This window comes from Pimephales promelas, chromosome 21 (assembly GCF_988280905.1).
Source record: "Pimephales promelas chromosome 21, fPimPro1.hap1.1, whole genome shotgun sequence".
Lineage (NCBI taxonomy): Eukaryota > Metazoa > Chordata > Actinopteri > Cypriniformes > Leuciscidae > Pimephales > Pimephales promelas.
This window is the reverse complement of record NC_142789.1, coordinates 12,314,565-12,339,980: the sequence shown is the minus strand read 5'-3', so window position 1 is coordinate 12,339,980 and position 25,416 is coordinate 12,314,565. Positions and strand designations below refer to the sequence as shown.

Genomic DNA, 25,416 nt, shown 5'->3' with positions numbered 1-25,416 from the left:
GATAAAGCTGTGATTTTTAATAATTCAAAACAGAAAATTATTCGGTCAGAAGTGACCGAGGACCAGCAGAGGGTTAATCATCAAGATGCACATTTACCAACTTCATTGACAAAAAAAAAAACTTTAACAGAAGTGAAACATTTATGCACTTAAGCTTGTGTTTCTTTATTGCAGATGCTTATGGAAAGACATCAATGACTCTAGAGACATTGCGTCAATGTATTTCTAGAGGTGAAGTGTTGATATCCGATGACACTCACTTCAAGCTGATTCAATCAAGAGCTATTCATTTTCTAGGCACTTGCATTGCTCCCAATGCAGGCAAGAATGGTCGGATGTCTCCACGGCTCTCTCGACTCTTCACCACGTTGTCTCTCCCAAGCATGACTTCTGAAATCCTGTTTTCTATTCATTCCTCGAAATTGCAAACATGGCTGAAAGAAATACAACCCATGCAGAGGGTTGCAGATATAGCAAACGACATCATAACCTCAACTCTTGACATGTATTTTTCCGTGCGTACATGTTTTAATGCTACGTCACATAGTCCAAACTTCATCTTTTCTTTCCATGATATTCATAAAGTGTTTCAAGGGATGTACCTTTGGAGGCCAAGGCTTGGTGTCCAGCAGGCTCTTCAGAGCAGTGTGGGTTTTAGGAGTTTCTCTTCAGCTGAGAAAAATCTTTTTCCATCTGTTGTTGGTCATGTAGCTGTTGATCTCCACATTGCCCGTCTGTGGATGCATGAGTGCTTGCGCACTTTTGGTGATCGCCTAGCTTCAGAGGAGGCATGTGAAAAATGTATCTCAATTTTAGCTGAAGTTTCTGAGAAGAATTTCGGCACGAGATTGTCAGCTGATTCCCAAACACCTTCAGAAGATACATCAAGCCCTACAGGTCAATCATCTGTGTCAAACAAACATAGTGGAAGCCAGCAATGGGATTCAACCCCTTCCCAGTTGGAAGAGAATGTGATTCCTTTGCTTGGAAGTACAGAAGTTCAGACAGAGAGGGAAGAGAGCTATGTTGTAGAGAGCGACTCCAGCTTGTTTAGCCCAGGAATTGGTGAGGATGGATCCTCATTCAGTGGAGATGGACATGTTGAGAGAGAACCAGGAACATCCGAGAGTAAATCTGAATCTGCAACTGAATCCTCGAGTTGTTCATTTCAAATGATGTTTTCTTCTAATTCTGAATCTGGTGAAAACATAAATCAAAAACCAGCTGCACGTGACGAGTTTCTGCAGCTTCTACAGGAAACAACTTCTTCCATCCAGAATGTGATCTTTAGTCCAGAACTTTGTGAGCCATTGAACGACATTCTTCGGCATCATCATTTTAAACGCAACTGTGTGTATCTGGAAAGAGATGTAGATATGTTGATGGACCAACTGGTTCATACTATTGAAAGCAGAGAGGAAAATAAAATGCATGACACTTATTACAGTCCTAAATGGGCTGTGCATCACCAGAACATACATCAGCTTGTGCATGTCATCCGAGCTTTTCTTATTCCTGGTGGACACGGAGCTCTGTTTGGAGCAACAAAGAAAGCAGGCAGAAAGACCACTGTTCGTCTAGCAGCTGCTCTGACAGGATACCAACTAATTGAGGTTCATCCTGGAAATGAGACCAAGTTGTGGGAAATGATGAAAGAGGTTTGGATCGGAACTGGGGTGGATGCCGGACATTTGGTTTTACTAGTTCATGAGAACACCAGCCAGGCTGTTAAGGATGAACTGCTGGTAATGATGGCGAATGGAATCTTGCCTGGACTGTTTTCAGATGAAGAACTGAAGAATGTGAAGCTAAGGATGAAAACATGGAGTCATTTGAGGGGTGACCAAGCTCTTGAAATGTAGGGTATAAGTATCATTGCAAAACATTTATTTGAGTTACTGATGTCGTATGATTTTGTATCTCATTATTGAAATATTTTTGCATTTTTATACTTGGATTTCTTGTTATTTTGAAGCAGATCAAGACATTGAAAGTACAGATGTGCCAATATTAAAATTCATGAAGATACTTATAAATGAATACTTATTTTAATATGTGAAATGAACAAGCACAATTCAATATTCAGTATCAAGCGATACCGAACAATTAATTCTTTAATAGTCGCTGATAACTTGTATAGTACTGATATTGCGCGTTTTTTATTCCTAATTGAAAGTAAAGTTATTGTAATATGACTTAAATATGACCTTTTTTGCAGGTATTTTAAAAACATCCAAAGAAATACGCACGTATTCCTTCTTTATCCTCTTCACATGAACAATCATGAAAGACAAACCGGAAAATCTTCAGATTTGGAGACGCACGTCAACAAGGCTGTGAGTCTCTGCTGTTGTGTAGAAGTGTATCAACCTTGGACCTTGAAGTCTTTCGCTGAAAGTGCCTTGTATCATTTAAAAGCCAGTGAGCAGATACCAGAGACAGAAAGTACAGGTGAATCTATTGAATATAATCATATTTCTAATTTTAACAATAATTTTGTGATTTTTTTAAAAAAAGAGTTTTTTTTATTTCATTTCTAGTTGCCAAGGATTGCTTAGCTTATAGTATTTCTATGGCGATGGCAGGAATACATCTATCGGCTACAGAATACGCTGTCACACTGCTTCATTTTCAACCTTTTGGCCCTCGGTCCTACATAGAGCTGATGGATCGCTTCTTCTTTCTCTGCCGGCACCTCTTTGAGCAAAGCGGAGTTCAGTACAACCGGTGAGAGGACTGCTAGTACAACTATTGTTTCTTTTTTTTTTTTTTTCTTTTTTTTATTTCTTTTTTTTTTTTTTATTAAACAGTCAGACATACATACAAACCAACATAGTGCAGTAGTGAGCAATCTTGTAATTCCATAATTCCAGAAGTGACATAAGAGGGATTTAAGTGTTTGATCTTGTGAATGTGGGTATGTGTATGTGTGTATGCGTAAACAAAGTAACCATTCATTATTTATTACCATTGTCATTACCATCACCACCCCCACTCCCCACTACCACCATATTGCCAATATTGTATTAGTCAATTTTTATCCTTTCTCCTATGTACCAATTGCCATCGTCAACCCTGTATAAAATAAAAGATGATATAATAAGATAATAATAAGATAAGATATGATAACCTTCCCCCACATCTCTTCAGTCCCTATCTTCTCCTATTTTTTTTGTGTTATGTGCAATGTCTAAAGTGCATTAAAAGAGGGAGTACAGTGCGAGAGTATACAACTATTGTTTCTAAACACATACACTACCGTTCAAAAGTGTGGGGTCAGTTCATTTTTCTTCAGCAAGGCTGCGTTAATTTGATCAAATTTGACAGTAAATAAATTTATAATATTTCAAATAAATGCTGTTCTATTTATAAAATAATCCTGGAAAAAGTGTTTAATGGTTTCCACCAAAATATTACCTCAACTGTTTTCAACTGTGATAATGGTAAGATAAGAATAATAACCAGAGTAACCTCAGTAAAAATAATGTAGTAATGTATAAAGTAATTTCTTTTAAAATACATTAAAATGTAATATTTCACAATATTTCTATTTTTTATTAAATAAATGCAGCCTTGACCATAATAAACTTATTTTAAACCATTATAAAACTTTTTAACATTATATGCATGTATGACATGTTTGAAAAAAAAAATGATTGTGTTTGTTTCTTGTTTTTTTATTCACTTATTAGGTTGGCAAAAGTGCTAGCAGATGTGAAGGTCATGACCGACACAGCTGCAAGGGACACTCAGGACGTTCTGAGCTTTAGGGCCAAATGTGACGCAAAACAGAAGGTACATATCAGCAGCAAAGGTTTAATGGAGAAGCAGTAGGATATAGTTGTAAATGATGTTCAATAAGTGATTTACTTTGTTTAGGCTCTCGAAGAAAATGGAGCAGTGGTTGGAGCCAAACTTTGTGTCAATAGCTCAGACCAAAAATAATCCCAATGTCCTTTTTTTCCACTATTGTAAACTATGTATTCATGTATCATTGCAGTGTCTAGACCAGCTGGAGAAATTAGTGGATGCGTCACAAAAAACCTGGAAACAAACCCATCACCAAAGTTTGCGGGAACAAAAGTTGCTTTCCAATCTAGAGAATGAGTCACATCGAGTTCAGCAACAAGTTCAAGATGCCTTTAAACAGGTTTGGTTTGATTATAATGATCACACATTGGACACACTGAAATGGGTTTTTCACTGTTTCTGGTTGTGCGCAGGTGAGTCCACTGTACAGAGCGGCTGTGGATGCACTGCAGTCTTTGAGCCAGTCTGACTTGGATGAGATGCGGCACTACAGGATGCCGCCTGATGGAGTCGTCATGGTCATGGACATTATATGCATGTTATTCAACCGTCCATGTGGCTGGGACAGTAGCAGACAACTTTTGGTGAAATCCAGCTTCTTTCAGGTAAAAAATAATCCCTTACTGAACCCTTTGAAGCTACACTTGTTTTGAGATTTGTATCATTTCCATCTTGTGCTTCCAACAGGATCTGGAATTTTTCGACTGCTCTATATTAACAGATGAAATGATTCAAAAGTTGGGTCATATTACACAGGCACCAGCCTTTCAGCCAAGCTCTGTGCGACATGTGAGCCGAGCTTGTGAATCTTTGTGTCGCTGGGTGACAGCAGTATACAAGTATGCTTGCGTACAGCGCCACATGGCACCACAAAAAGCTAAAAAGTGCAATTTAGATGAGCTCATGGCTGAGACTCTAGCGCGCTTGAGGGTTACGAGGCTGCAGGAGGAGTCAGAGCGGGAAATACTAGTTGAATTGGTGAGACAACAGGAGCTCAACAGACGAGACATGGAGTTGCTAAAGGCCCAGCTTAGTACCGCAGAGGCTCAAGAGAGAGAGTCGTGTGCTGCTCTCAAACTGGTTGAACATCACATTAAATATTGGACATCAGAAGGAAAGGTAGCTAAAGTTGTCGATGGGTATTTGAATTTTTCAAGCAATGTGCATATTGATCAAACGAAACTAGACAAGACATTATTTGACTCAATGTTTTGGTGTATTACAGGAAGCAGAGTTGGCTAAACAGTGCATTGCAGGTGACGCCCTGATTTTGGCAGCTGCTGTTACTTACTTGGGTCCGTTCGGGCCTGATGTTCGACAAGAGCTGCTCCAGAAGTGGCACAAACTTTGTCTGACTGGTGAAATTCAAATGAAACCGGAATACCCAAATGCAGCACTTTTCACTGATGCCCCAATCACAACTTGTGAACACTCTGTGGCCATTCCCATCAGTAAGACATTTCAAATTAGTTTAAATCGAATACTTGGACTAGATCTGCGTCGCATCCATGGAGATTCCTCTGATCTGGTCCGAAGTGTTCTTCACTGGGGGAACAAAGTTGCTTGGGCTCAGCGCTGCCCTCTACTAGCAGATCATCATAAAGATGAGGAACCTCAGACGTGGTCTCCTCCTGGTCAGTGTGAAAATCTGTCTTTTTTTATATATATGTCTTACTACTTAGATATATCTTTCAGTTATAGTGAAATTTCTTTTTAGGTCGATATACAAGAGGTGAAGAAAAAGGTTATAAGGAGGATAAATATGGACTTATAGTTTCTGCTGATGATCCAGAGTTACTTGATAAATTAAATCACGGAGCAAAAAAAGGTCAGTCTTCTTCGTTTTGATCTTCAGTTTAATTTTAAAATCTACACTGTGAATAATTTTAATCTCACCTTTGCTTTCATGCACTGCAGGTCTAAGAGTGTTGGTGACACATATTGAAAGAGCAATATCAAACCTACAAATCCTTCAGGAGTTTGTTACACCAGCCAGTTCTCCTGGTCAAAGCCACTCAGTTAGAACTGCTTATCCTGACTTTCAACTTGTAATGAGCTCTTCCCTTCCAGTTCGAACTCTGATACATGGTGAGTGAATAAGGATGTGTTATATCATGTTGTTTAGGACAGGATACTCCTAAACAATGTATGATCCTTTTAGAAATCTCTAAAGCAGGAATTTTCCAAAAAGTTTCTTATCATGAACCCATAAATATGATGATTGTAAGATCCTAAAAAATAAAGGCATCTATGTACATTTTCATTTATCTCCATCTTTAAAAAAATATATATTATATTATATTATATTTGGTAACATTTTCTTTTGAATATTCTGTTGACTACATGTCAACTTACTGTCATTGGAGTATTAGTAGTATGTTTAATATCTGCTAACTCTTTATTGTGATGCTCTCCCAACAGATATTCTACAGACTATAAGAAACTTTGCAACTGCATGTCAACTTATTGTTAACCCTAACCCTACCAGTCTACTAATACTCTTGTACACTCTAATGAGAGTTAGTAGACATGTAGGTGCAATGTTACTTATAGTCAAGAGAATGTTTTAATGAGACCATTCAAATAACGTGAAACCTTATATTATATCAATTATGTTATATTATTTAAATAATTGAAAAGGAACATATTTAGATTAAATCAGAATTATTTGTGTAGTGTTTTCACAATAAATATAGCCCAACAATCAATACTACCGAGAATATTGCTTTTCATACCATAGTTGTTGTTTTTTTTAACAAAATTTAAGTAACTAGTATTCTAAATAGAATAAATTGATATTAAAGGGATAGTTCACTTTGAAATTAATTTTTGATATGTTTTAGCTTACCTCAAGGGCATCCAAGATGTAGGTGTCTTTGTTCCCACAGTATTTTCAATTTTGATATTTTTAGGTCAAACTTTTCTTTCATATAATGGAGGTCTATGGGGTCCTCCTCAAAGAGCATGCACAGAGAAGTCCAAATTAAACATGATTTAATGACTCGTAAATGTAAGTACACATTGATGGCCTAAGACACGAAATGAGCGGTTTTTACCTCTTGTAATCACAGTCACGTCCAAGTACTCTAAGGGCGAGGGCACTTCTGTCTGCCCAAGCGTCGGAAAGCCCTGGAAGTGAGCTCTCGCGTGTGTACATCACTCATTGTTTACACAGAGATTTCCCTTTACTGTGAAGATCTAAACATATTTAGATATACAGGAAATTGCAATGGAAGACGATTTCGATATATCAACAGACAACGTTGATTTTTTTTCAACGTGCCTTCAGATCACTTGGACGTGGCTGTGGTTACAAGAGGTAAAAATGATATAAATACTGTTCGTTTTCTCACACAAACCGCTCGTTTCGTGTCTTAGGACATCAGTGTGTACTTACATTTACGAGTCATTAAATCAAGTTTAATTTGGACTTCTCTGTGCACGCTCTTTGAGGAGGACCCCATAGACCTCGATTATATGACTGACAGAAAAGAACGGTTTGACCAGGGGCGGTTTCTTCATTGGGGCGATTGGGCGACGCACCACCAAGCCAAAGTGTGAATCATCACACTCACAATCTCATTCAACCAGAGAGTTACGCTAGCCATCACTATATAGTCCAATCAGTGTCATGTCACGTTCTGTGGAGTACCGCCTCTTTTTGGGCGATTTCACTCTGGCTGAAAATCGCCCAGAGTGTTCCCATAGACTTACATTCAAAGATGTTTTTTTTCGAACTGCAGGCACTGCAACGCATTCTCTATGGGTTCCGGGAGGGCTCGCACTAACGTGCTTACATCATCATACGTATCCTTAACTTGTGCAGCGATTGGTGGGAACAAACATCCACTATTAAAAATCTTTAATATTAAGTGACAAATAATATTTTAAAACAATTTTGAATTCAAACAGCAACAATAAAAAATGAAACACTACTTAATTATCTTTATCAAATTGATTAAAAAAAAAAAGCGAGAGCGAGAGAGAATGTTGGGACATCTCGCGAGTTGTGGCTACAGACAGTTGAACTTGAACAACGCCATGGCGAACACAGTCCTTTAGAAGCCTATACAGCAAATTTCAGGAGTTGAAAAATCATGAGTTAGGCAAAAAAGAGTTACTTTTGAGTTATTTTTTTTTAACTCTGACTACACTTTGTGTTATTGGATACTCCCCGGCTGTGTTGTATTTTGGAGTTCATTCATTGACAGTGTTCAGGAGTGTGTTTTGGTTTAACACTAGCTACACCTGGAGTTATTTTTGAGAAGTGCGCCACGACACGACCCTGCCGCTGGATAAAGGAATAATGGACTTATGTGCCTCGTCGTGAGGTAGGTAAAAGAGTATATAAACTATTTAAAAATGTTCTATATTTTCTGACAAACACGTTTGGTCATCGCGTAGCTGCTACGTTATATAGGCTAGTTATACTGTTTACTAACGTCAACGATTATGACAAACTTGCTGTTGAACGTTTGTTTACTTGTTTCAAATTTTGAAATGGCTATTTGCGTGGGGTTTTTGTCAATGTAAACGAGTTAACATTAGCTAACCGTCTTTCCATTCACCGTGTTTCTGAAAATGAGTGTTTTACCGTGAAGTTGATGCATCAATGCATTACAGGCATACGTGGTTACACAATTGCAGTGTCTAACGTTACCCTGGAAAATAAGATAGTTGTGCTGTGTAGGCCTGCAATGATTTGAGTTGTAACAGCTATAACGTTAGGCTACGTATTAGTGGTGACCCACGATCACATGTGCGTGATTTTCAGCTAATATATTTTTGCATTCTCAATGAATGGTGCTAGATTATGCCTCATACTGTTGTTTTTGTGATCTTCATATACGACTGTCCTGCAGACAACCGGTTGAAGGTTACTCCTCCTCAAATCTGAACCAAATCGATTTGCTGAAATAAAGGCAGTAAATCAAGAATATGGTGTTCAGTGTAGTAATTTCCACACAAAACATTATATTGTGTTAAATAAATGTTAACTCTAAGAAGTGTTAAACTAAATATTTTTTTTTGAGTTACTTTTTAACACTGGTAATGAGTTCATATAATTATTTTTAGAGTTACATTTACGCTCCGTAGGTTTAGTATTTTAACTCCATAAATTTTAACTCCGAAAAAGTGTTAAATTCAACTCCAAGAGCAGAGTTATTTTAACTCTGCGCTGGAGTCTATTTGATGGTCTCACATGTACACTCAGATTGAGTTGATTTTAACTAACGGAGTTTATTCCAAAAAACAGAATTTGCTGTGTATGGAGGAGTGATCCAGCTCTTAGATATAATCAAAAATATCTTAATTTGTGTGCCGAATCTCTTTAATGTGATGTAATAAGTGTAATAATAGTGAGTATAGAAACAAGAAGATTTATTGTTATTAAGTCACTTTATTAGTCATTAATATTAAAGTGAAGTTGACTTTACATGCTTAAGCTTTTAATTTATCCATTGCATGGGTGGGCCTTGTCCTTATCAATCATCCAAATATTTGCCCCTCCTGAGAGATTTTGCAGGAGCCGCCACTGGGTTTGACCTAAAAATATCAAAATTGAAAATACTGTGGAAACAAAGACACCTACATCTTGTATGCCTTTGAGGTAAGCTAAAATATATAATATAAAATTTATCTTAAGTGAAAATGTTAACTGACAACCCTAACAAAAAAAAAAGTTTTTTTCCCCTCATTCACATATTTACATATCATTTACGTTTCAGATGAACTAGCATGAAAACCCCTGCTGTAAGATGTTGCCTTCTAATCAACTCTTTTCCACATTTTCTACTAGAAATTCACCCTTCTTTTCTGGAGGAGGTTCAAATGATTGATCTTTCTCCAAGCACATCTGAAGTCCGGGACATTATTTTGACAGAACTGATGCAGACCGAGTGTTCAGAACTGTGGAAACAACATCAGCAAATACAGACAAAAAAACAGATGCTTCAGTATAAACTTTTTCAAAACAAGGTTGGCTGTTCAAGAAGTTTAGATCTTTTTTGGAAAGCTAAGCTTTGTGAAACATTCTTAACTTCAATTTTATTATGATCGCAGATTGCCTTGATGGAGTATGTCATGCATGCATCTGCACCACTTCTCCAGGACCCTGAGTTCCTTCCACACATCTATACATGTCAGAGTGTCTCTATTGAAATTGAGACAGAAATCAAGGCGCTATCTCAAGAGATAGATCAGCACAAACCCCTGATGGATGATTTTTATCAAATAGCAGAGCTCACCTTATCCCTATACAACGCTCTCCAGGACGTGGCCCGACTTTCACCATGTTATCTTTTCACTCTTCACGGATTCCTGCACACGTTACGGTCAGCTTTAGCTCTGGAGAGCCCAGACGTGAGGTTTCACCGAGAGATAGTGCCCAGAGCTGTCATATCAGAGATTACCTACAGGATTGTGACTCATGTCTTTTCTCAGTATAAACCCCGCTTGTTCCAGACCCATTCGGCTTTATACAGATTACTGGTATCTGTTGCCGTTATTGTGCACAATGAGGGCTGCCCTGAAGTAGAACGACTCACTTTCCTCAAAGGATTAAGCAATTGGAAATGTTTTTTATCACCATCCACACACTCTATCCTGAAGCTGCCAAGCTGGATTCAAACACACTCTCGTGATGATGTCTATCTATTAGAGATGATTGCACCCTTCAGGGGTCTCGTGTCATCTCTGGTAAATTCGTCCAATCTATGGCGGGAATACATGCGGTTTCCCTCCTCCACAGTGATTGGACCAGTCCCTTGTCAGTCTCACTCTCATTTGTCCACAATGCAGCGGGCTATTCTCTGGAAGACGCTGTGTCCTCATTGGCTAGCAGCTGTGGAAGAGGACCTTACAACCTGTGCGCAAGGACATATGCTGCATTCATTTGCTGAAGACCCTCCAATGGGTTCTGTGGAAATGATCTCCAACCTTTTGTCCAAGCATGAAGGTCCTGTAGTTGTACATTTACCAGATAAAAATGAAGTGCCTGTAAGCGTCGACCCTCTCCACTTGATTAAACAAGTTGCTCAGTGCCAAGGAGACAACAAAGGGGTAAGTTATTTGAAATGAAAGGGAAATAAAATAACTATTTGATGAAAAACTTAACTGAAACTAAAATTAGAAATTTTGAAAATGCCTTGGCAACAAACTGAAGTAAAATAAGTACTAAAATGACTAAATAAAATAAATGAATAATGTAACAAAAACTATTTAAAAATGTAACTTAATGTAAAACTACAGAATACTCCCCTAAAAATAACACTGATTAGTGGAAATAAAAATGGATGGTGTAGTGGTTTAGGCTCATGGCTGATAGCCAAAAGTTTGCTGGTTCTATTCCTTCAAGGAGCCTCCATTGGGTCCTTGAGCGGGGAACTTACTCCAGAGGGATTGTCAATCTACTAAGGTCATGGCAATGTTCTATGAATGTCGTGAAAACAAATTTCACTGGTGTAGCCATGTAGAAATAAATGCGATTTATTTTTAAAAGTCAGAGCTTTGGCCTAGTGGTTAGTACATGCGTTCTGTGCTGCTCAATCCAACTTGTGACATTTCCCCTCCTCTCCTCATCAGTTCATGATCTTTCTCTCTCCCCATCCGTTTCTACAGTCAATCCAAACAATTCTCATTGCTTAACCGCTCCATTCCGTGCCATATGGTTTCATTATCCACTGTGGGGCTGAAACGAAGCTTTTTTAGAATGTAATACAAATGCGTCAGTTGTTGCCTTGAGATTTGACGCATGAGTTTACAGACGTTATGAGATGTAAATAGACCTTATTCACAGCAGCACCACCTTTGAACGAAAGCGAGGCTGTGAGGGATAGACATCCGTCTCTTTAGTGGGTTGTATTTAAAGGGGTCATGAACTGGCTTTTTAAATTTTATTATATTGTGGTCTGAGGTCAACTTACGACGTTCGGTTGGTTTTTGCATTCAAAAACATCAAAATGAATAAGTAATAGGCTATTTTGTACCCTATTTGTGAGCCTAGCTGAAAAATGCTCGGTTTTTATGGGCGTCTCGCACTGAAGACTTAGAAGTAAACGCCCACTGCTGTGAGTGGATAACAGTTTTGCATATTATAATGAGTTTCAACTCACTCGTCGGTGCACGTGGGGGATATTATTTTGAAAATGTCCAATGTTAACCGGAATGATTTGCCCATACATGTTTGACCCAGAGTCCGTGTGTTGCACAATTCCTGTCAGATCCAATATAGACGGCACAGCACCGTTCTTTACTCTTAATCAGTCTGCAAATCCAGTCTTGTTTACAAAACAATCCTCAGTGAAATGAAGCGAACAGATGACAATGTTTTACCCTCATCAGCTGGAACATCATTAAAAATAAAGTTGATCCATGAAGTCCTATTGGAATCCAGAGGAAGCATATGCAGCCACTGTCTTCCACAAACAGGCACTGCACAATATTCTGTATTGCTCGGTAGCTCGATCCCTATGTTATTTAGCTATGCGTGTCATGCGGGAATCGGTGGGCAGGGCTTAACCGGCCATGTTGAAGTAGGCGTTGATCTTCTGCGGCTCTTTGACGTCATAGTTCCCCACTTTTAAAATCGAGTCGTTTTCAGAGGCTGGTGTCAATAAAAGCTTTTATTGAACTAACAAGGATGTTTTCAGTTCTGAAACTTACAGGATATTCTTATAATATGATGGTCTCTTAGATGTCAAAAGCTCAAGGAAAGTTTGATTTCTCAGTTCATCACCCCTTTAATGTTTTTGGATTGTTCTGCTGAAGGAACACTGCAAAATATCTTTCCAAGAAATTTAAATAGACTTAAAAAAAAACTCCAGACAACATGAGCTGTGTAAAATTAAAAGTGATTTAAAAGCTTTATATAACTTTTTACAGTGGATACCATTGAAAACAAGGTAAGTTTTCTCCCTCATAGCCTCGCTTTCATACAGTACCTGTCATGGCGCTGCTCTGAATAAGGTCTATAGCGACTGCGTTATGGAGGAAGAGCAGTTATTTCTTTTAATTTTATTATTAACTTGTGTCTATTTTGCTCAAATAGAAAAATAACTGGAATTGTTCCTTGCTGTTCTTAGGTGGAAAAATGGCTCATGAAAAATATATATCTTCAGGTTATCATGGCCACACATGCTATTATACAAAAAGGGGTGATCATTATTTTATAATAAAATGTAGCTATGCCTTTAAATGATGTAGCAGCCTGTCATTATTTTCAACAGGTGAAGCTGAGTGTTATTTCGTTTGGATCTGGTTGTCATCGAGATGCCGTTCTTTTGGCACTGGACAGCGCTGTCCAAAATGGCCACTGGTTGGTACTGAACAACTGTCATCTGCTGGACTGTTGGGATGTCAGAGTTTTGAACAAGTTAACACAAGTAGTGTCCTGCACTACAAAAGGTGACACTAATAACCATACAAACTACACCTACAAACTATACAGACTTCATTATCTCATTGTAAACCACTTGGGCATTTGACAGATTTGGAGACAGATGGTGGGCTTCTTCCAAGCGGTGGAAGTGCAGAAAAACCTGTGCATCCCCAGTTCAGACTGTGGCTCATAACTAAAGGTGACAGACCTCACTCAGTCCCAGGTAGGCATTACACATCATAATCAGTAAAATGTCTGCACCATGGTGTAATGAAAAGGTCGACATAAAATAAAACTAACCATAGTTATTTTCTTAAAGGCACAGTATGTAAGATTATTAGATTAAAATATTCAAAAATCACTTGAACTACTGACCCTTTTGCACGATGTAAGCAACACCGGTCCAGAAACAGTTTCAGTTTGTAACTGTTTTCTTTATTTCACATGTAAAGAAAACATCTTAAAGATGTTTGTTTAACTTTTTGATTCAATTTTATATGTTCTGTTGGTTGCATTTTATCCCAGCTTTTATGTTGTGTTAAAAAACTGAAACAGGAAGTGCTTCTGGACCAGTGTTGTTTACATCTCGCAAAATGGTCTATATTATGACTTGTGTACTTACTTGTGTAAAGCAGTGGCATAGCTTTGCTTTAAAACTTTGCTAGATATCGGTTCTATACCGATGTCCAGCAATCGTTTTGAATTGTACATTGTGTTTAATTTGTGTTTAATTAAAACCGATTATGTTTATCAGTGGTTGTATATCACATATCAAGCAGGGACACTTTGTGTGCATTTTACTTTATGATTTCACCGGAACGAATAGTGTCTCTGCAACGGATTAAAGCATGCGTCCTTGTGAAGCCACAAGAGAACACAGTATCCCTTGGTTTAAAAAAAAACGCATTTCAGTGCTAGATCGCCTCTTATTTAACAAACAAACAAATAGAGATGTTTTATTTATTTGTATTATTTACATCCGTACCGCGAGATGTTTCAAAAGTGGTATGGACAATATCGATCCTCGCAAAAAAATGGTGGGGACATGTCCCACCCGCCCCACCCACAAATTACACCTATGTACAGTATCCCAAACATTTCCAACAGTGTTTAAATCCATAGATATAAGGAATTTTAACCAGGACACGGACCGTGTTTGTGCGTCGCTTACTTTCGTTTTACACACTTTAATATATTGTGTTTTATTAGCAGGTGAGCAACTGTTTGGATACATTTATCAACATTTATCATTGTTATATAGTCTTATTGTGTGAATTTGTTTTCTTGATTTACCTCGAGTACCATGTTTTTACCACGCCTCAGAGACAGTTTTGTCAAGTGGCTAACATAGCGCAATCAGTGAGATCATGTTTTCATTAGTATTCGCTCCTGCAACCTCATTCATATTTAAAGGGGGGGTTGACTGCTTTTTTTCTTTGCATGATTGTGTTTATGGGGTGCAGTATAACATGTATTCATGGTTTTTCTTTTTTTAAAGGTCTTATTTTTCATAAACTTCACCTTTATTGTCAGCCGCGCTCTCCTCTGTCTCGAACGAGCGGTTCACTTCCTGAGTCTATGAAACCACTCCCTCTGAAAAAGGCAGTGGGCTCAGATTGGTTAGTTTGGGCCAGTGTTTTGTGATTGGCTAAATTGTCACTCACGTTGTCCAGAAGGTTAACGCCCATTACCTTTACGGGCGTAACTTGCATGTCATGAGCATGTCCAGATGTAAATAATGGTGTCGAACTGCAGTATCAGTTTGAGGCAGAATCAGACCGAGAAAGCGGCGATGAAGAGAGTCAAGCAGAACCTCACCACACACGGCTCTTACTAAACGTTTCTGAATGATAATTTGCTACATTTTTTTTTAACTTTATACACGTTTGTTTTACACAATAGCATCTGACTGGCAACAATAGCAACTGACTGGCTACTAATGTTATACTTAAACAGCGTTGGCAAGTTTACGTTCTTGATCAAATCGAAAATAACGTCATAAAACACATATACATAAAAAATACATTTACAACATAGTACTTATGCAAAATTCAGGTCCATAATGTTTGTGCGCGTTTGTCATAGACACAAAATAGCATAACTAGTAGCCTAGTGGCTATGAAGCCAGTGCTGGCATTTTAAAAAAAATGAAACACAAGGCTACGTCTGGATTATACATGCAAATACATTTAAAATGATAAAGTCTTAGCCTACTTACAGGTTGTGGCCCAACAACTGCTGCCTCTGGTTTTAAAGTTGGAACTGCTTCATGTTTTAGTAACAGTTTCTTGTTGAATCCGGTGTTGAACTCGTGGAGATTCTGGAAGCTGTCTTCCGTAAAATGTGCAGCACAGAGAGCTAATTTACGATCGTCATTTTCAGGAACATAATTAAACATAAATTGTATCCATTGTTGACGAAGTACAGCGTCCGTAGGAAGCTCGAACACAGAAGACGTGACATCTGGGTAAAAATAACACATTCGACGTGCCGCAGAAATATGATCGTGCCCTTTTTTGCATATTGGAGGGTTGATGCAAATGTGTGGGTTAGTGACGTCTAAAACCCAGCTGTAGTCCCAATCGAGTCGTTTTTGTAGGCAATATCCTTCCTGATTTTTAAAAGACGATATCTCTGCTTACACTGAACTTTCAGCACGGCAACTTTACAGATACTGTTCATGCACCAACAGCAACATTACACACTATTTTAAATGAAAAAAGCCAAATCGCAGTCAACCCCCCCCCCCCTTTAATACATTAGCTCATCCGTGAACATGGCCGAGTACGTTGGATTCCTTTCCATCGGCTGTGGAGTTGAAGATGACAGGTTCCACGAATCCGCGCTTATTAACAGCATCATCAAGCTACGCCTTTGTTTTTATTATATGATGTCATTACAAAAGTCTTGACTGAAGCCAATCACTGCATTGCTGACCATGGTTTTGAGTATCGATATACTGTATCTGCCCTTTCCAATGAACACAAGAACATACAGAAATATCACACAACTAAATCCACATATTTTAATCTAATCTGCAAATTTGTTTGAATAACCAAATTAACCAGAGATCAATTATCAAAGAACGGACCCCAAAGAAAACAGAAGAAAAAAAAAGAAGCATGTTTTCCTTTTCAGAGAAAGTAAATGTGTTGATTTTAGTTCTGGAGTCTACAGCATACAAATGCTCTCTGATGTATATAATCTATTATCTGATACAGCTGCTGTTAGGATTAGAGCCCTGCATGTGGTGTGCGATTCCTCCTGGGACCTGAAGGATGAATTGTGGTCCTCAGTAAAACAGACACTCTTCTTCTCTCCTGAAGACACTGTGCACATTCAGTGTGCCATCCTGCACTCTGTCCTGCTGCAGAGACAAGCATTCAAACACCTTGGTCAAGGACAGCTTTATCTTTGGTGAGGATTTGAACTCACATCACTGTACAATACATTATAAATCATTCTAACTCAATCTTTTTTTCCATTCATAGGACTCAGGAAGATCTACTTGCTCTGATTGATGCACATCACCGCGTAACCAAACACTGTAGTGATCCCACTGGAGCATTGGAGTACATAGCAGGTACTGCTTGCATATGAAATGCTTTAAAATTATTTTCTTGGTTCAATACAAATTATGTTGGTTGATCTGTTCTCTCAACAGGTCACCTGGTTTATGGGAGCCACGTGTCAGACCACGCTGATCTAGCAGCTGTGCAGAGTGTGGTTAGGGCATGTCTAAGTCAGCCGTCTACATTATGGGGACGTGGGCAACACATTCTTTCAGATATCAATAACTTTACAGGAAGATTTGGTATGCAAGCACACACTATGACTTCAATTTCCCAAAACTATATAGCAGTGGTTCTTAGCCAGGGGGTCTGGGACCCACTTGGGGGCCTTAGCAAACTTCCAAGTGGTCCCAAATGATTAAAAGAAGAGGACCTATTTATCCTTTTTTACATTTTTAACTTTCTTTAGATTGCAATGTGTGAGCATGAAAAATGTCTAAGCACAAAGTCCATTCCAAAGGGAGTTATACTAGTAAATCCTTGAAACTAGGGCCGTCCATAAGTGGTGCAACTTTAGGGGTCCCTGCAGTGGCTAACATGAACATGTAGGCATGCTTCCAAAAGCTAACCCGACCCCACACACACCCCCCTTCATCACCGAGGTAGTCCTCGGTTCCTCTAACTTGCACTGGGCTTTAGTCTACAGTTTTCTTTCGGGAACATACATGTCATAATATCCCTCATTTAAACAATTCCTGCCTAAGGCATACACAAAAAAAAGAGCCGAGGCCTGGTTGAGTTGTTAAAATAATGTGTCGAATCTCGCGGTTATGATAACGGTCGTAACATTTCTGGGGAAAAATATTATTTTGATATTTCTAGATCTGGAAAAGTCATGTAAATTAAAAAATCTTAAATCTAAAAAAAAATTGTTAAAAAATATATATTTTTAAATTCGTATCCTTAATTCTTGTATAATAAATCGCAGACCGCTGAACAAGTCATGTAAATGAATTGGCTAAAAATCTGGTTAACATTTATTTGTTTATATTTAGCTCTTAAATAATACATACTAAACTAAATTTTATATTCTAATTATATTATTTGAATTATACTTGAATTATCTTATAATTAAGTTACTCATTTTCATCTATGGAACTCAACATTCTGTAAAATAAATAAATAAATAAATAAAATAAAATAACTTTGTCAATAGTACAGATGTACCAGATGAAACCTATTAGCCTAAAGGAGAAGGGGGTGTTCGAATATTGTTGTGGACACTCGTGGGGCACATTTCAATGAGAACCACTGTTAGATAGTACTTTTTAAGCTTCCTATAATAATTAAACTTTTAATTGTTTCTTAAATGCTTCACTTATTTATCACACACATTTATCAACTTTTTTCCTTTTTTCCCCCAGAAAATGGGGGCCTATTGAAAGACTTGAGACATCGTATTCAATGTATCACTAGCAGTACGGACCCGTTAATTCTGGGCTTTAGTCCAGGTATGGCAAGTGAACTGGTGAAACTAAAAAGTCATGCCCTCAACATTCAACTGCAGCAGTCACAGAACATCTATGCTGATGTCAGAGGAGACACTAGTCTTGTTTTAAGGCAACCCCAAGTACTTCTAGACTATAGATCATCTTGGGAAAGATTGCTCTCTTTACAAGACAAGCTGAAGAAAATTCACATTGGCATGGGAATGGAATCTGTTTCTCTTGGTCCGTTGCGTTGTTTCTTCCAGGCAGAGTGGGACCGTCTGGATTCGCTGGTGTCTTCCCTCCTTTTGAACAATTTTCAGCCAGGTAAATATAACATGACAAGCTCCACTGCTGCATATCTAACATCATCAGCTCTCTCATGTTTGGAGACTCAAGCAGACCTGCTCAGGTCATACCTGTGGGAGAAGTCATCCAGTGCTGCGCCTCATGTTTATCGACTGGCTGCCTTTCTCAATCCCAGAGGCTTTCTGGTAGCGCTGATCAGAGATGCAGCCCACATCCAAAAGAAGGATATCAGTCTTTACTCTTTGCATTTCAAGGTAAATCTCAGTTTTTCCAAACACAGCCTGAAAAAATAAGCTGGATAAATTCCACAAATAGGGTACAGAATAGAATCTGAAACTCTTTAAAAAGAGCTTGTTGTTGTTTTAACCTAGAGATTGAAATGTTGATTGTTTTAAATATTTATTTATTCATTCATTTTTTATGAGGTTACCCAAAATAAAATAGTAAAATGTATCAAATTAAAATATTAATAAAAAATGCCAGAATCGATAACATGGTAAAAAAAACAGGGTTACGCATTTATCATAAATTAAGCTGTCAAGTTGGGAATAAATTGTTTTTTAATTATTGATACTTATATTTACCATGAATTGAATAAAAATATTTGTTTTATAACTTTTCCTCTCAGTTAAATTTAGTAATAGGGTTGTTACTAAAATACATGATGATGCATAGAGTCAGCACTTCAATTTGTGTAAAAATGGAACAAAATATTATGGAAAATGGCAAAATACAGATATTGGATTTGTTTAAAACGAGTTACTTTTTATGCTATGTTAATTTCACGTTATTTAACATTTTATCAAACATATACTGTACACTCACCGGCCACTTTATTATGTACGGCTTGCTAGTACCTAGTTGGTCCCCCTTTTTTTCTTCAGAACTGCCTTAATTCTTCGTGCCTTAGATTCAGCAAAATACTGGAAACATTCCTCATAGATTTCGGTCCGTATTGACATGATCGCATCACACAGTTACTGCAGATTTGTCGGCTCTACATCCATGATGCGGATCTCCCGTTCCGGCACCTACCAGAGGTACTCTATTGAGATCTGGTGACTGTGGAAGCCATTTGAGTTTAGTGAATTCATCATGTTCAAGAAACCAGTTGATGACCACCATGATTTGAACTTTGTGACATTTCACATTATCCTATTGGAAGTAGCCATCAGAAGATGGTACAGTGTGGTCATAAAGGGCTGGACATGGTCAGCAACAATACTCAGATAGGCTGAGTCACTAACACAATATTCAATTGGTACAAAGGAGCCCAAAGTGTGCCAAGAAAATATCCCTCACACCATTAAGTCAAGTCAAGTCAAGTCACATTTATTTATATAGCGCTTTTCACAATACAGATTGTATCAAAGCAGCTTCACAGTGATAACATGAAAGTAGCACAACACAGATCAACAACATTGCTAAACACTAAATAACCCCAACTGAGCAAGCTCAAAGCAAGCCAAAAGCAAGGCGACAGTGGCAAGGAACCAAACTCCATCAGATTGGATGGAGAAAAAACCTTGGGAGAACCCAGGCTCAGTCGGGGGCCAGTTCTCCTCTGGCTTACATTCATATTGTTTAAATATAAATATTAAATATAAATATTGTTTATGAATCAAACGGTGCCATAACATATCGCAGGCGTTGAGTCGTCTCATCACAGGCGTTGGGGCATCCGAAATCCCCGTGAGAGGCTTACACCACCACCAGGAGCCTGAACCATTGACACAAGGCAGAATGGATCCATGCGTTCATGTTATTTACGCCAAATTCTGACCCTGCAAAAATCTAGACTTCACTGATCAGGCAACGTTTTCCAATCTTCTACTGTTCAATTTTGGCGAGTCAGTGCTTGTAGCCTCAGTGTCCTGTTCTTAGCTGACAGGTGTGTCTTCTGCTGCTGTAAGTCATGACATGTTATGCATTCAGAGATGCTCTTCTGCAGACCTAAGCTGTAATAAGTGTTTATTTGAGTTACTGTTGCCTCTCTATCACCTCAATTCAGTCTGGTCATTCTTCTCTGAACTCTGACCATTCTCTGTAAACCCTATAGAAGATGGTTGTGCGTGAAAATCCCAGTAGATCAGCAGTTTCTGAAACACACCAAAAACCATGACAGATATAAAGTCATTCACTGCTGCCTTCACGTGCAATCAGAATTATCTTAAATATGATTTTCATAGAGAAAATGTGGGAATGAATGCCCTCTCAAGTTGTATTTACCATTGGGAACCTCGTGCATAATTTTGATACCAAAATTCCCAAGTTGGCGGAGGGGAGAACGATCCACAACAGCTATTCCCTGGTTTTGCCGTTGAAGTAGTGAATATTTACAATGACTATTTATATGAAGTGTATTGTATGGTTAATACACCATGAAAATAGCATGTATTTGACCTGAATATATATATGGTTGTCAATGAATGGAACACTAAATATAATTTTGGCTTTAATAAGATTTTCCCAATAAATAGACAAGAGTAAACCTGGTGACCTCCATGATTCCTGTTCTTTCTGACAACAATCCCAGCTCTTGAACTTGAACTTATAAATTCAGAAGTGGGAAGTAGGAAGTTTCGATTGCACGTGAAGGCAGCATAAACCATTCTGATGCTCAGTTAGAAGAACTTCAGAAGATCGTCTTGACCATGCCTACATAACTAATCTGGGGTGCGTTTCCCGAAAGCATCGTTAGCCAACTATGGTCGCAAGATCCGTCGTTTTCCAATAGAGTTAAATGGAAATTGCGACCATAGTTGGCTAACGATGCTTTCGGGAAACGCACCCCTGATAATGCATTAAATTGCTGCTATGTGATTAACTGATTAGATATTTGCGTTAACGAGCAGTTGAACAATTGTACCTAATAAAGTGGCGGGTGATTGTACTTTCAAGACTAAAAAACGAACATACATGGAACTTTGCCTCTAACCCTAATACTCCATTCATGGAAAGTGCGATACGATTTACTAAGCTTGTTTCTCCTTTTTTTCCACACAGGTGCTAGATGATACGGGATCACCATCATCTCCACCCCCAAGTGCTATATGTCTGTCTGGACTGGAGCTGCAGGGGGCGCTGTGGGATGCAGGTTCTGGAGTTCTTACAGACACTCACTCCCCTAAACGTTCACCTTTCCCACCCCTCTGGGTCAGTGTTGTAGAAAGCAAACGTGACAGGATCTGTTCCTCTGAAAGCTCACGGTGTAATTCCTCATCCATGTACTACTGCCCCCTGTATGTAGACAGACAAACTGCAAATGAGGGTCAGGGTCTCTCTGATGACAATACAATCACACATGTTCCACTTGCAACAAGGTTAGATCCAATGCTCTGCTCAATGAGACGTGTTCGGTTAACCAGTACTCTTTTACAATAAACCCTGTAAGGTATGGTTTATGCTCTATGAAAAAAAAAAAAGTAAAATTTATATTGTAACGTTATAGCAAAATATTTAACTTGCAGATGGGTAAAGAAATGTAATAATCTTTTAGAGAAAATGTAAAAATGTATAGCAGAAATATCATATATTTTTGTTGGTGTAGTATTTACGTTTTCTGTAATTTTGTTTATGAAATTAACCACGAAATAAAGCAAGAAATTAACAATATACTGTAGTTGGCTTAAACAAAGGTTGCTCACTTCTGGACATTTGTGTAGAGCTCAGTTCAAGTCATCAAATTCAGTTTTCATAACAGCCTTCTACCTCAACACCTTACAGATCTGTGTGGGTGAAAGCCTGTCGAGAAAGTCTCCATGTCTTGTTTCACTCCAAAATAAAAAGGAAACATTAATAAGTGTCGGAATGTTGTACGTCTCCTGTATGTCTCAAATCTCATTTATGCTATAGTTCACATTCAAACCTGATCAAAGTCTTAGTTATTGCAGGTCTTGTGTCCAGTTGGGATTTGTGAATGTATTATTTAGATGACCATATCAGCCAGTGCAACATAAATATTACAACGTGCACCTTTAAAGCTTTACACTAATAGTGAGTCTCATTCACTATAGTAAACAAGTAAGAAAATGTGTGTTAAAGCTAGAGATGCATGGTTAAAAATAGCATAAAAATGAATATAGCTGGCTAATCATGATTGTGTTTGAACTGGTTTTGAGCATATATCATAGAGAGTAGATGCCCTATTGGCTGCTGGGCACTGAGAAATGCGTCCACCATCTTAAACCGGTCGTATTCCTATTGTGTTGCATAGCAGCAGTAGATGACAGTGCACTGTGCAGCATATTCCTGCTCAAATCAGCAGACTATCGCTCGGGAATTACTTTTCACAAGTAAGATTTAACATTTAACATTACCTGACTAAAGTTTGTATTTTGTGATTAAAAGATCCCATGTGTCCTGTATCATAGCTACATGTATGACCTTTGCAGCAATAAAACCCTGCGTGAAAATCAGTTCGGTATTCAGTGAGCTCATATCACCTGCCAAACAGATTAGACTGAGCGGATTAGATGAGCGGTTTAAGATGGCGGCCCCACGGCTTGTCCGTGCCAATAGGCTGTAGCGGTCGATAGGGAATCTACCTATATGATGTCTATGGGTTTGAGAAGATTCCACACTTAATTTTGCTGACTGAAAATTAGCCTGACGGGGTCTGTAGCGTTTTTAATCGTACTTTTAAACTTCGGGTTTCGGGTAGTAACCGGCGAACAAACCACCCCCACTTCCACCACCACCCCCATTTCCTTAAAATCTGAGGTGCGAGCCAAATGTTATAGTCATGGCCGAAGCAGCCCAGAAAAACAAGAAAGCAAAGTTTTCATCGGCGCAAAGCAAAAAGAGAAAAGACAAAGTGATCGCGTTAAAGGCAGAACGAGGATCAACATTGGGCCAGCGTTTTCTCGCTAACGTGAGCTGAAGGAGGAGGAGGGGTGACGAGTGACGACCGATGCGGACTTGGCTATCATACTTTTGGACTAGTAAGTATATTGCTTGCATACTATCTCTTTGTTTTTTGTCTGCCTGACTATGTTACGGAAGCTATCTTATCCTCCGTTTATCTTCATGAATCAAGTAATGATAGTAGAGTAGCGAAGTACAAGTTTGGTAGGGGCTTCATTCTCGCAAGTAAATATATAAGATGTACAAAATCATTTTAGGATACCTAACATGTCTTTGATATTCGTTTATTTTTCTTGCCTCAGCTATAATGCAAATCGATTTGTAAAATTTGCATATTTAGTGATGGTAGCTTGATATTATAATATTGACGATATATGTTTATTATCCACTCAAACATTGGATTGAAGTATCATATAGATTCAGTAAAACAGTAACCAATAGACTAGGCTACTACAATGACGATGGCTTGTTAAACGTTAGCATCGCGATCATTTGTCGTTAGAAAAAAAAAATTAAACCCATGAAATTATATTCATATGACATGCTGAAATATATGCCACTGTACCTGGGATGAAGACATTTAACACGCGACGCAAGCAGAACACCTGCATGTGACCTCCTCCTACAGTGTTCAGGGCTATCATGGTTGTCAACAAATGCGCCTGCATGTAAGATGACAGAGTTTAAGACAGTAGTAGAGGATAATGCTGTTTCCCAACTGTAGGGGGACCCCGAGAGGAAAAGGTGTTACTTTAAAATTGTCACATTTTTAGGGTGAGCAAAAACTCAACGTTTTTGTGTGTGTCCTTTTAAATGCAAATGAGCTGCTGCTCCCGGCACAGAGGGCGGAGCTTCAAGAGCTCACGTGTGTGCAGTTAGCAGTTCCGATTACATCACACAGCAATGCAGTCTTTTGTGTTCAAAGAGTCGAACAAAGATGAAGAAGCACATTAGTCCCTACAAGCCGTTTGTACTTTGAACAAACTGTCTTGAACTTTGAGCACTGTAATTTTGCAGATGTTGTTTACGCTCAAACCACGAACGACGTGCTAAGTGTATGAACGGTGTTCGGGGATCGACTTATCGAGACGATTTTCTAAGATGGCTCCTGCCTGTATACACGAAGTGAACTGTCTTTATAACGTATCTTCTTATTAAACGGTCTGTACACTTACAAAGTTCTCAATGCTTCGTTTTGCATGTATGGACCCTCATTATGTTACTGTGTTAGTGTGGGGCTATTTTTAGCCTTGTTAGTGGTATAAACTAGCGATTTCTTTTTACTTAGTCAATGCCCCCATTACTTAGCCTGGTTCAACCAGACTCTAGTTCATTTCATTTCCACATAGAGTCTGGAACCGCTCCATTGAAAAACGTTTCCTTCCTTGTAGGCGGGTTCACTATTAAAGTTCAAATCTATTGGATCTGCCCAAAGTCACTCACGATCTGCCATAGCCAATCGCTAACGGGGTGTCGTGAGTGACGTATGTCACGCGCCGAAATGGCTGGAAACAAGTCCGAATGATCAGAGGATTATGTTTACAATAGGATTTCAGTCAACGAGCGCCGCAGGTTTTGTTAATCTAGGAACAATTATTAATTCGAAATGTATATTTGACACGAAGGACAGTGATATATTCATTCAACGGTGGAAGCTGTGTCTAATCATTACAAATACGCCGCTGTGGTCGTTTCTGATCTGCCGCAAATGCTGTAGCAGCTACAGTGAATGATCAGTCTGTCTCTATCTGCAGATGTGTAATAAACAACAATTTTTCATATTACGTCTTATTGTTTCTTAATTACCTTAATTATGGTCTTCAAAGTATGTGTTTGTACATTTTTATGTGGCATTTTATTTTTTTTAGTAAAACAAATCAACCATTGCCATCTAAAACTGAAAATCAAATATCTTCAAAGTATGGTTTTTCACATTTTTATTTATGACATTTATTTATTTTTAAATCACAACCAATTTGTATGATTTACAACATGTAAAACTGACACACCAACCTCCTGCACGAGTGCACAAAGGCTCAAAATGTTAATCACA

General features: G+C 38.4%; 1 protein-coding gene across 1 annotated transcript in view; it reads left to right on the top strand.

The window, feature by feature from the left end:
* The window catches only part of dnhd1 (dynein heavy chain domain 1), a 42,982-nt gene extending 20,717 nt beyond the window's left edge, over positions 1-22,265 (top strand). Inside the window, exons 24-42 of the mRNA XM_089125151.1 lie at positions 175-1,858; positions 2,219-2,451; positions 2,541-2,727; positions 3,693-3,795; positions 4,001-4,150; positions 4,224-4,415; positions 4,498-4,929; positions 5,036-5,444; positions 5,528-5,638; positions 5,728-5,898; positions 9,611-9,789; positions 9,874-10,872; positions 13,038-13,215; positions 13,299-13,412; positions 16,411-16,606; positions 16,681-16,772; positions 16,854-17,003; positions 18,126-18,751; positions 21,504-22,265. Of these exons, the coding sequence (XP_088981277.1) occupies positions 175-1,858; positions 2,219-2,451; positions 2,541-2,727; positions 3,693-3,795; positions 4,001-4,150; positions 4,224-4,415; positions 4,498-4,929; positions 5,036-5,444; positions 5,528-5,638; positions 5,728-5,898; positions 9,611-9,789; positions 9,874-10,872; positions 13,038-13,215; positions 13,299-13,412; positions 16,411-16,606; positions 16,681-16,772; positions 16,854-17,003; positions 18,126-18,751; positions 21,504-21,881 (6,584 nt within the window). The 3' untranslated portion in view covers positions 21,882-22,265. The remainder of the gene's footprint in view (positions 1-174; positions 1,859-2,218; positions 2,452-2,540; positions 2,728-3,692; positions 3,796-4,000; positions 4,151-4,223; positions 4,416-4,497; positions 4,930-5,035; positions 5,445-5,527; positions 5,639-5,727; positions 5,899-9,610; positions 9,790-9,873; positions 10,873-13,037; positions 13,216-13,298; positions 13,413-16,410; positions 16,607-16,680; positions 16,773-16,853; positions 17,004-18,125; positions 18,752-21,503) is intronic.
* The last annotated feature ends 3,151 nt before the right edge of the window (positions 22,266-25,416 follow it).